Raw genomic sequence first — 12,802 nt, 5'->3', positions numbered from 1 at the left:
GGTTAACCGGTCATATACCATGTCACATGGCATTCAACTCTAGTTGAACAAGGAAATGATCTACACATGAATATCTCATATCACCAGTATATAAAAGAGCCAAAGGGAGCCAAAATAGTCCAATACAAACCTTCTTAGTTTTTATAACCCCTCACTGTAGTCGGTTATTTGAGAAAGTCAGTTTAGCAGGAAATTGTCCTCGAGAAATAATTTTTACTTAAAAATGATAGCTGTGTATTTGTTTACTATCTTTTGAAAATAGAATCAAAGTAACTTCTTTGAATTAGAGTCTGCCAATTGGAGTTCTTTTTCCAAGAAGGAATATACACAAGTCATATCCATTTTGTGGCGTTTGAGATTTTCAGTTTCTTCTGTTTATATTCTTCTTCGTTGTCTTTTTTTTTTTTTTTTGGTGAGGAAGATTGGCCCTGAGCTAACATCTGTGTGAATCTTCCTCTATTTTATATGTAGGACACCTGCCCCAGCGTGGCTTGATGAGCAGTGTGTAGGTCCATGCCCAGGATTTGAACCTTGTGTACCCCAGACCACTGAAGGGGAACTTGCAAACTCAACCACAACACCATGGGGCCAGCCCCTGTTTTGTTTTTTATAAGTGGAGAGAGAACTTAAAGCATTTGCAAATCAATCTAGCACAGACAAATTTGGAAAAAATCTACAACTGGCCTTTGGTAAAGAATCACTTTATTAAGAGAAGATAAATAGCAGTCTGCCAGTCACAAATATTCAGCATTCCATGGGCACCAACCAATTAATATATTTTTTCAAAGGAAATGTGGAGTATTGGTCAATCAAGGTGTAAGTTAAGTGGAGGTCAGTTAAGAGAGCTTCTACTGTATGACCTGTTTCTATTGATAATCCCAGGACCACTCTTAAAGAACATTAAAAATGTGAAATTAACAATACTTCAATTGCTTCTATCCACATCAACATGTCAAGCAAAGTCAGAGCTAAATTCTCTGATGAGGTTTTAAGCTCTGATAGTTTGTATTGTTGCTCGTGATGAGATCCTCATGTTTAAGGTATCAGAGGCTTAGTGGATGTGTTTGTTCAGTGGACGAAAATATTTCTCCAGAGAGAGGATACAGGTTTGCTTTTGGGCAGGACCAGTTTCTCAAGACAAAAGACAAAAGAAAACAATTCTTTGGATCTGGCCATGCACTTTGGAAAGTACTAGAATATGACCCCAGACTTCTGAGCCACAAGGAATTGAAGTGGTGTTTTCATTCTGAAAAATCTAAGTATACGTATGTCTCATTTTGACCCCACTCAACTCTCCGCATGATCCTTCTAGAATCTAGAATGTCTGCTTCTGAATAGAAGGAGCTTCCTTCTAAGGAAGGATGGTTCTACTAGGATGCTGCTAAAATTATGTTTGGGTCAACCACAATGTGATTCATGTCGGAACTACAGAAAATCACCCTCCCCCGTATTATCAGTTATACTTTGCATGATACTAAATATTTGAATGCACTTGCCATCTGTGAAGTATTATACAGTCCAAAATTGGATTTGAAATCTTAGTCTTCCTTATGAAGTTAGACCCATTTATCTGCATGCGACATCTGCTGATAAACTTAACTTTTAGCACTGAGTTTGGGATCTGTCTTGACCATTCCTACGTTTATTCTTTTGGACCTTTTGTTTATATCATTTATATTCTTCTTCTTAAAAACTACACATGAATAATGTAACTGATGCTTCTCATGAATCTCTTTTGCTTCTGCAGGAGGGATATTTGAAACTGTGGAGAATGAACCTGTTAATGTCGAAGAATTAGCGTTCAAATTCGCAGTCACCAGCATCAACAGAAATCGAACCCTGATGCCCAATACCACATTAACCTATGACATCCAGAGAATTAACCTTTTTGATAGTTTTGAAGCCTCACGGAGAGGTAACTATTTTCACACTTTTAAAAGCTTCTTTGGGTGATACATCTGCTCTAGAAGTCACTTTTTTTTGCTATCTTCCCTTTTTCAAAGTGGACATCTTTGTGCAAATGGGTTGCAGCAAATCTGGGTCCTCCATGTCACCGTCCAGTGCAATCTGAACTGTCCTAATGGATGTTGCCCAGCTCTGTTTTCTGGGCCTTTCTGATTAGCTTCCCCTTCAGTGCCCTCCACTCTATGATTAACTGGTCCAGCTGTGAATGGAAAATGTCAAGCTTGATCTGTTTTTCCTTCCTGAGGTTGAGATACCACCATGAAATTGTACAGTGCAGTCAAATAAAACTTTTTTGGAAGGTCACATCCACTGAGCATGTGGAAATGCCCACAACACACATAACTCACACCCTGAATTTTAACAGATTGTAGACTACTGGGTTTACCTAGCATCTTCTCAACAGGTTTTTTTTTTAAATCCCTTTCCACAAAATCATAGCAATATGAAGATTAACCTATGAGAACAATGTCTGCATTTGATTCTCTTTTGCTTCTGTACAGAAGACAAGTTCCTAGAAGTAACTTAATTTATATGTCGACTGCAAGCTTTCTCTTATGGAAGGAGTCGTTGGAACTGTGGGGCCTGTTTACACATCCCCTAGACACTTCCAACATGACTCTTCGAGGCGCAGTCACACTCCACGTACTTGAAATGTGGCTTCTAAGAGGGGAGCTGCTGAGACTCAACACAGATGTTTATGTGGAAACAAAGTCTGCTCATCACCCCAGAATACAAGGGGCTCTTTCCCTCACAGAAAAGTGTTTTCCCCATTAAATACACACAGGGAAATGGGATACAATGAATGCCATGTTCATGCTGATTTCTAAGTAACTAAATCCTCATTGTTTCTACATAGAATTAACCCAGTTGGGATCATCAGATAAGTTCACTTAATATACTCTTCTGAAAGATTCTTTCTGATATTTACAAACAAAATGTAACACTTATTTTCCAGGGAGCACAGATAAAAAGTGAATAGTATCAGATTTTTTCCTATCTACCGCATGACCATAGGAATATTTTCTTTTTAAAGGTTGACGGAGTTGCAGATACTACATAGATCAGAGTCGTCTATGAACAAATAATAAAACTTTATACAGTACTTTGAAGTTTACAAGGCATCTTCACATAAATATCCCTGAGTTAGATCTCTCTTTCTCTCTCTCTCTCTCTCCCTGTCTCTTTGTCACACACATGTGCACACACAAACATCGTTGAGCGAGTATCTTAGAAAGCCAACCACATTTAACAATGATATTTCAACCCACACAAAAATTGAAGGCTTTTTTGTGATCTGAAGTACCTGCCATACTCGTAAATTAAACACCCCCAAAGCTTCTTAAAACTGGTAATTTGCTGGCAAACAGAATTCAAAAGGATTGATTTTCTGTCAAGTAATATTAGCATCCCAAGACTAAATATTAGCAGGAATCTCAATCCATCATCTATGCCAGACAAAACAACAGTTTATGTACTCTCGTGCTCTCATTTTATCTTGCTAACCAATGAAAGCACAGAAAATGAACTTCTGAGGACACTGGCAGTTTACGCTTATGGCACTTAATGCAGAAAATTACGTCTTCATATCTCACGAAGTAATTCAGTGCCAAAGAGCACAGTATCAGAAAGTTTTCCTTGCGAATTACTGTCAACATTTGCTGTCCCATAGATATGTGGAATATGACACTCAAAATTTTGTTTATTAATTTTTCTCTCTAAATCAAGTCAGACGATTTTGACAAAGCCATATGGTTTTTCTACTTACTTTTATTTGTAGAATGACATTATTATAAAAGTTAACACAATTTTATTTATAAATTTTACTATTGCTTAATTCAAATACTCAATTATGGTCTCTCAGCAGTTCCAAATTCTTTTAAACTAGCATTAAAATATAAATTTGAAGTGCCTCTAAACTTATTTAGTTCCAGCATAAATTCATGCCAGCATAACATGAGTAGGCTCTATTATGCATGATTGTAGAAGAAAATATGCCCCAACCTTTCTGGAAGGGAATTTGGTTAATATATATCAAGTAACCAAAAAAGATCAATGTCCTTTATTTTTTATTTATTTATTTATTTTTGAGGAAGATTAGCCCTGAGCTAACATCTGCTGCCAATCCTCCTGTTTTTGCTGAGGAAGACTGGCCCAGAGCTAACATCCATGCCCATCTTCCTCTACTTTATATGTGGGACGCCTACCACAGTGTGGCTTTTGCCACGCGATGCCCTGTCCACACCTAGGATCTGAAACAGCAAACCTCAGGCCACTGAGAAGCGAAACGTGCAAACTTAACTGCTGTGCCACCGGGCCAGCCCTCAATGCCCTTTATTTTTAGCTGGGAATCTACTCTAAGAAAGTAACGTAAAAATCAGAGAATAATATGAGAACTAAGATAAGCACAATAATATTACTTAGAGTAACCAAAATTAGGAGCAGCTTAAATGTTCAGTATCATAGAAATAGTTAAATAATTGATGACATACTCATGGAATGGGCTAGACTACAGACACTAAAAATGTACTTTTGAAGATCATAATGACTTGGGGGAAAGGGCATGCTTTCAGTGTTAAATTTAGTGTTAAATGAAGAAAGCAGTGTATCAAATTGTATCTATATAATGATTCAATTTTTTCATAAATTGGAACACTAGCTATGAACAGATATTATCCCAAAATGATGGGATTACAGGGCCTTTTTTTCTTCCTTACATGTTTAAATAGTCTAAATTCTCTTAATGAGTGTATATAATCCTCTAATGTGAAAAATAAATAAATATTATATATTAATTTTTAAATGCATATCCACTTGATTTTGTTAGACTACACGTTGGGTGATATTGAGGTAGAGAGAAGCTTGACCTTGAGCTGGTTCTCTGGGCTCTGGGACAATTCTGCCATTATTCAGTGGCCGTGACTCACTCCATTGTATTTGATACTAGTGGGTTGGACAAAATGTCTTCTAAGATCCCTTTAAGCTATGCTATCCTATTATTCTGTAATTAATTAGGTATCAGTGTCACTTAACATTCTTTAGTGGTTTTTCAATAGCCTGGAACACTTTTCTGGGTTGTGGGGAGACAGGAGCTAAGGCACTTTGCAGCCACCCAGAAAGTCTTCCGAATTCTATGACCTCGTTAGTATCTTCATTGCCACCCTGTCATATGATAGAACTTCATCCCCATGACGTTCACTTGGCAAATGGCTTATACATTAGCTATCAGTGCTCCTGGGAAGCACTATACCAAGCAAGAGATTTAGATGCAGCTGATTAAAGGTAATGAAGTGAGACCAGCCACTCATTTTTATTTGCCGGAAGTTGGCCCTGTGATGTGCTGCTAATCAGTTCTACATTTACACCTCTCAGTATTTTAGTATCTCAGGAATACTGGAAGTTGGATTAAGCATATTTCCTCAGCACACAGATGGAGGGTAGAGGAAAGTTTTCAATAGTGAAAATAAATAGAGCAATCATGAAAAGAAAGATTAAATTCACAAACCTCTCTTTCTCTTCCCCTCCCTTCCTCCCTCTCCACCCACTCCTTGTCTTTGGGCATCAGCGTGTGACCAGCTGGCTCTCGGTGTGGCTGCTCTGTTCGGCCCTTCTCATAGTTCCTCTGTCAGTGCTGTGCAGTCTATTTGCAATGCTCTCGAAGTTCCACACATACAGACCCGCTGGAAACACCCCTCAGTGGACAACAAAGACTTGTTTTACATCAACCTCTACCCAGATTATGCAGCTATCAGCAGGGCGGTCCTGGATCTGGTGCTCTACTACAACTGGAAAACAGTGACCGTGGTGTATGAAGACAGCACAGGTATGGGACTCCCACAAAACTTCACCTGGCCATGTTTGGTCCAAACAAAGGGAACCAGAGTCTTCTATAGGCATTAAACTCATCAGGTGGAGACTCTGAAAATGCTCTTTTACGTGAAGTTAATGGAGTTTCTAATTTAGGAACGCCGTGTGTAGGTAATTCCAATTCCTTTTGGTGAATTGATCCTTTCTGATGTTCCTTTAATCATCATGTTTAGGGGGATTTTTTTTAAAAGAAATATCACTTTTTTGATAAATGTTGTAATCCAGTGAGGATATTAAAAATGTAATTTCATTTATCCAGCCATATTGTCTGTGATCATGATTCCATTCTTTAAATAATGCAGAGAAAGTTTGAAAATGCCAACTTTATAAGTAGCTATGTAAACATCTAGAAAAGTTTCTAAAGTAGGTTAACAAAGAGGAATCCAGTTAGAGGTTGTATCAATAAAGAGGACCATTTCATGGGAAAGAGATTAAGAACCCCCTGTGATGAGCCCTGAATAAAGTTCCACCTACTTGTTTTAGGATGAAGGATGGAAATGTGGTTCATTCAGTTTAAATTCTTCTGATGACTCTCCATTGACTACATAAGTCTGTCTTTCTAATTTCAATCTGTTCATATTTCAGCCCTTTACATCTTCATTAACCAGGCACTAGTTTCTCTACATTCCCTATTCTTTCACATCAGCTGTGAATGAAAAGTCAATCATTCCTTTAATACCCCCACATTCATCCCGACTCTACTTTTCTGAGGCTGGCTCCTCACTGTGCATGACGATCTTCTGCACAGCCCCCAAGGTGGTGAGCTCGCCCATTCTCCATGATCATGCTCAAATATCACTGCTACCTTGAAGCTCTCTGAGACCACCATAGACTTCAATACCACTTTGTAAAAATAAGCATTATATCACACGTTTCAATGATCTGTTTCCATATCTGTGAGACTAGGAATTCCTAAAAATTGGAATTTTATCTTATTTTTATAATCTACTTCCCAAACAATCCTGGCATATAGGAAAGGCCTTAGTAATAACGTGTGGAAGGAATAATACTATTTACTTTCTGAATATCTTTTCTCCAAGAATTAAAATTAGCTCCTTTTCTTGATCTACACATTTGGTAACAAGACTAATAAAATTATCAGTGAAGATTAATAAAGTAAATCATTTTCAAACTTTTTAATAGTATTTCATTCTTCACTGTCATTTTCACCAAGCACTAGCTCTTACTGTTCCCCTGAGGATGGATAGGGAGCCTCCTCTATTTGGCACTAAACTCTGGTTTCATTTTAAACTGTCAGATAAAAGTGACTATTCTGCCTGGAAATATGCATTTACATATTTTTTATACTTTATCTTATTTTAGGAAGAAGTAAGGGTAGGTGATTGGATATATAATTTATAAATATTGTATTCAAAACGGTCCTACTGGGGAGCATAAGCCACAGGCAGTCATATTTTTAGAGCTTCACCTGCTCGCTGTGAAGGAAGAAAACATATTATCAAATGAACTCCACAAGCATATATAAAGAGCCTTGAGATGGAATATTATGTTGTAAACGTAAGTGTAGTCAGATCTTCTGTGTCGCATACCGTTGTAAATAGAGAATTCCGTGAGCTAATGAAATCATACTGTTTCACATTACATAGTACACTCTATAGTATAATTTTCCTTCACTATTTCTACCATCTCCAGCAAAGCAGGACGATCTAAAAGAAAAAGAAATCAAAGAATGATATTGAAACTTCTGCATTTAAGGAAGAGTTCAACTCCAGGTGTGAGCATAATTGTTGTAGATTTCAAATTGTGTGTAGACAAAATACAATTTGTAAAAGGATGACACAAAAGTTGATGTCCTAACCATCCTTCTGATTTCAGGTGAGCACCCATAAGTGATGGTGCTTTTGCACAAGAGAAAAATCAAACTATCATTTCTATCATCTTGTACAAGAAACTGAAATCTCCTTTTCATCACTAAGTTCACCTGAACTCAGTTGCTTCATAAATGCTGAAATTGAAAATCCAAAATGAGTTTGTATGTTGCCCATTAAGTTAGAGATGATTCATGTGAAAATGATTTTGCTCACAAAGACATTAAAAATGCAAATGAATAATCAATTGAGCCATTAAATTGGAACTCAGAGAGTAAACAGGTCAACTGAGATCAATAAAGCAGGCATCTCTTGACTTTGAGTGGGTTTAATACTGCTTGACTCAGGGTTTTGGTTGCAGTAATTATCAAACCATAAAAAGGAGAAACTTGCTAAACCTGAAGGAAAAGAAAGGACTTAGGTGTGCTCAGCACCTGCCCTCACACCAGAATTGAGTACTCATTAAAAAACACTTTGTTGGGATTTGTTTAGGAGTTTGTTAAATAGCCTAAAGCCAGCACAGATGTCTGTGGGACTGAATGGCCCATGACGCCCATTGAATCAATGGGATCACTGTGCAAGTCTCTAAGGACAAGATTCAATTCACTAAATACCAACAAGCAGAATTCTGTCCTCTAAAAGCGAAAATGTAGGAAGACCCTAGAGAACTGTTGGGGGGAGAAAAGTTTTGTCTCGCTTCATCTCTCTCTTTCTCCGTTGCCTGGATGTTCTTCTCATCAGTCACCTACTTCTCTTTGATTCCTACATTCAGAGGTGACCCTAGGCAATGAGAATTGCTGCTCACTGGTCATCCCCTCTGCTTCATTAGACCCCTGGTGAAAGCCTGGCTTCTATCCCTTCACACACATCAAAAAAGACCTGAGAAGCTGAGCACCAAATGCAGTGTGGAGGATAGTCAGCACTTTCTGCTTTCTCAAGGCCATTCTTAGTGAAATGTAGCCCAAGCCATTTCTGTAGAACAGGAGCCGGCAAACTTTTTCTCTGAAGATTTGTATAGTATATAGCTTAAGTTTTATGGGCCATAAGATCTCAGTCACAACTACTCCACACTGCAGAGGCAGCAAGAAAGCAACCATAGACAATATGTAAATGATTGAGGGTGGCGTGTTTCAATAAAGTTTTATTTATAACAAACAAGGAGGGCAGTGTGGTTGGATCAGAGTGATCAGGGAAGGATGGTGTGACACTAGGTCCGATAGGATGGCCTTGTAGATCATAGAGGGTTTTGTGGACCATGGAAGAGCTTCCGCTCCTCATGAAATGGGAAGCCCTTGCAGAGTTTTCAGCAGAGGAGCCGCATGATCAGACTTACATCATAAAAAGATTACTCTGGCTGTTGTATTGAGAATAAAATATAGGGAGGCAAGGGTAAAAACAGGTGGCTCCTAGAGAAATCAAGGCAAGAGATAAAGGTGATAGGAATAGAGGAGTAAGAAATGGCCAGATTCTGGAAATATTTTGAATATTGAGCTGGCATAATGCCCTGAAGAAGTGGAGCCTGGGTGAGAAAGAAATAGAGGAGTCAAAGATGACTCAGCTTTTTGGTCTAAGCCAAAGGATGGAGTTGCCATCACCTGAGATGGGGAAATGTAAAGGTGGAGCTAGTTTGGAGGGATAAGGATGATGTTAAGAGTTCAGTCATGAACATGTTAAGTTTGAATTTGAGATGTCTACTAGACATCCAAATGGAGGTGATTAGGAGGTAGTTAATGTATGAGTCTAGAGTTCAGGAATGTGGTGTGGGCTAGAGATACAAAATTGGGAGTCCTCAGCATATAGATGGGACTAGATGAGGCCATCAAGGAAACGAGTTCCAGCCAGATGCCTCTAGCCCTGAGTTCACAACACATTGCCTTTAAGAGGTTGTGTTTTGAACCGTAGTTGCCTTAAGTCATTTATCTCAACACGTTAGAGCCATGAGATTTCTAAAATGCAGCCCACAATAAAGAGGTATTAACTGTCACTAAACCATAGTCTCAAAGCTTTGCAATGAGTTAATTTGACATAAGATTAACATACATAAAAATATCAGTGATGGAAAGAAACATTAAAGAAGAAAATACAAAAGAAACGATAACCATGAAAATCCCAATAGTAACTCAATTCTTGAGTGCTGACTATATGCCACACACTGTTCTAAATACTTTATATAATTAACTCATTTAATATGCTCATCCACCCTGTAAATAAGTGAAATAACTGTTCTTATGACCGGATTTCAATAGCAACTTACACTTGATGTATCTATTTTGTTTCCCTCCGTTTTCCCGTAGAATACAGAAAGAATACATTATCCAGAACCAAGAATCTTGACAGAGGCTGAAAATTAGACTTGAAGAAAATTAGACATTTTGGCAATGATGACCAAGTCAAAATGAAAAATATTCTGTACATAGTGCCAAGTAGAAGAATAAGGGAATCCTTTCACCTCAGCAATCACAACTTACCCCACTGTGTTGTCATGACCACTGGTGCTAGCCAACACTTCTGCTACATGCCCTCCCACAATTCCATCTGATATAGCTACACAATGAAAGTTCCTTTTTTTCTCTGCCTCACTCTTTTCTACTCTTCTTATCCACCCACTCCAGTCCCCTGACCAGAACCCTATTCATATTTTCAGAAGGCTGCCCAGGAAACCCATCTTCAGATGTTGCACGCCAGGTGTATCACTTTTAGCTACTATTAACATTAGCCAGAATTCAGGACCGAAATATGCTGGTGGAGCTAACTACAACAGAGTTAATCTCAAACATTTTGACTAGACTCTTCTATGAGGTCCTTTGCAATTAAGAGACACAATTTTTCTTTTGGGAAGCCTCTAGCTTTCTTTTCTTTGGATGCACTTTTGAAAAATCATATGTATGAAATCTGCACTTGAAAGTGCTCTATTTCCCCAGATAACTCACTCACTTACCCATTTTCATTTCTCAGTTCTGATTTTTCCTCCCCTCTGGAGGGAAGATAGATTCCCTTAAGAACCTTATTAGATTTGGGTATATTAATACACCAATAAGTTTGTGAAATGCCGTTTTGCCGGTTTCTAAGTTCAAATGAAGAAGAAATTAACATTTAAAATGTGCAATCTTATTTTTGGGTCCCAGTGGTTTATTACAATCATTTTTATGGCATCAAACCCGCTGATGTGGTTTAATGAACAGGGAATTGGATTAAGACTCAAGAAAGACTGAGGTACTTTGCATTTGAACTGATGCTCATTAAATATAACCAAAGCTGTCCAGAAATGGCTTGGGCTTCAATGTGAGGTAGAGAATTTCTCAAAAGACGAGGTGTTCAGTCGCAGCTTATGTAGAGGGGATTCATGCCTCCAGTAGGGGTTGACCTTTAAGGTCCCTTCCAATTCCTGGCATCTGTGACTCATTTTCAGGGCCGCTCCAAACAATTAACCTAACTGTGCCTCGCTTTCCTTACCGCAAAATAGCACCGACACCTATCCATCCTGGAGGTATATTCTGAGGTTTATTGAGCTATTTATAAGGCATGTAGCATACTTCATAAAAAGGGGCAATGTAAATAGCAACGTTTATTATTACTTAAGGAGGAGGCATGGGAAATTTTAAACACTCACTGGAAATAGCAGGTTCTTTTTTTCTCCTCCATATGCTCCACCTGTTCCCAGAGTTACTCGATGTGCATGCAAATCAGCATTTTTCTGTGCCATCTCTGAGTGCAAAGAGTAGCAAGTGTTTAGAATTGGCCATTTGGACATATTTGAAAGTTATCTCCATATGCGGAGTCCCGGTCGAGCTCCCATGAAATAAATAGGCTCCTTGCTCTAAAGCGCTTTTCAAACCAAAAGTGTAGCTTCCAGTTGCATTCTTGGGGATGGGAGTGGAGGAAGAAGGTTCTTCTGGTATTCTCTTATATCTCCATGTTTGGTCTTTTTATTTAGAAAGATTTGAACTTAGAGAAAAGTTGCAAGAAATGCGCAGGAAACTCCTGTACACCCTTCATCTAGATTCAGCCATTGGTGTCATTTGGCCAATAGAGCTTTAGTGCTCTATTATTCTCTCAATATGAAAACAACTATAACAACAACAATAACCGTAGTAAGTAATAGTATTGTTGAACCATTTGAAATTAAGCGACAGACATCATGACCATTTTACCCCTAAACATGTTAGAGTGCATTTCCTAAGAACTAGGACCCTCTTTGTTATAAGCACACTGAATTATCAAATACAGGAAACTTAACACTAATACAACACTATTATCACATGTAAACATGATAATAGTAAAAAGAAAGGGCTCTGCAGAGATGCCTGAGGGCATGGGGAGCAGGTGCTTGCTGGTCAGAAGACCTCAGTACAGATTGTTCTTAAACACTGGGGCCTTCCCAGTGACCAGAAGGCACCAGGGTTTCTCCTCCAGAGTGTGGCTTTGCCCCAGGCACAGACAGCCAGCTTGGAGTGCTCTTGGCTAAGGATGTTGTGGGCCATCTGGCCTTTTTCACCTGGTCCAGAGGGACCCAGAGTCAACTTTCATGGAGGTCCTCTGTGCCCATGTTGTCCTCATACTCTCTCCTCCCAGGAAAAGGCTGATGGGGGCTGCTGGGTCAGCCTTGATCACGCACACAGACAGAGCCTGTGCTGGATCTGGCCCTGTCGGGGGACTGCTGTCTTTTTCTCATCACTCCTTCCTGGTTCTGCTGTTTATGCTGCTAAAATAAACAGGACTTGATCTCACACACACACACACACACTCACACACACACACACACACACTCCCTCTCTCTCTCTCTATATATACACCATATTTCAGTTATTATAATTGTCCCAATAATTGTCCTTACAACATTTTTTTGAATCCAGGATCACTCTTTGCATGTAGTTGTCACGTCCTTTTAATCTCCTTTGGTTTAAAACAGTTCAGCCTTCCTCTCTGTTTCGTGAGACACATTTGAAGAGTCCTGGTCAGTTTTATTGCAGTTTTGAAGAGTCCTGGGTTTATTTGGTTGTCTCCTGATCTACATTTTATTTTTAAAGTGCCTCCACTTGGAGGCCTAGAAACCCATCACTCACCGTTAGCAGCTTTGTGTGTATCATTACCATTCTCTGCAACTGGAGTCCAGTCCTGGAAGCACTGGGTCACTCCATCAGGCC

The 12,802-nt window shown here is 38.9% G+C and overlaps 1 protein-coding gene across 17 annotated transcripts in view; it reads left to right on the top strand.

Moving 5' to 3' along the window:
* GRIK1 (glutamate ionotropic receptor kainate type subunit 1) overlaps positions 1-12,802 on the top strand; it is a 357,358-nt gene that overhangs the window by 222,607 nt on the left and 121,949 nt on the right. For all 17 annotated transcript variants that reach the window (XR_011433072.1, XR_011433070.1, XR_011433071.1 and 14 more), the window contains exons 2-3: positions 1,748-1,915; positions 5,528-5,785. Coding sequence is in view for 12 of the 17 variants with exons in the window: in XM_023629990.2 (XP_023485758.1) it covers positions 1,748-1,915; positions 5,528-5,785 (426 nt within the window). In the remaining 5 variants the exon portion in view is untranslated. The remainder of the gene's footprint in view (positions 1-1,747; positions 1,916-5,527; positions 5,786-12,802) is intronic.

This window comes from Equus caballus, chromosome 26 (genome assembly GCF_041296265.1).
Source record: "Equus caballus isolate H_3958 breed thoroughbred chromosome 26, TB-T2T, whole genome shotgun sequence".
NCBI lineage: Eukaryota > Metazoa > Chordata > Mammalia > Perissodactyla > Equidae > Equus > Equus caballus.
This window is presented reverse-complemented; position numbering and strand designations above follow the sequence as displayed.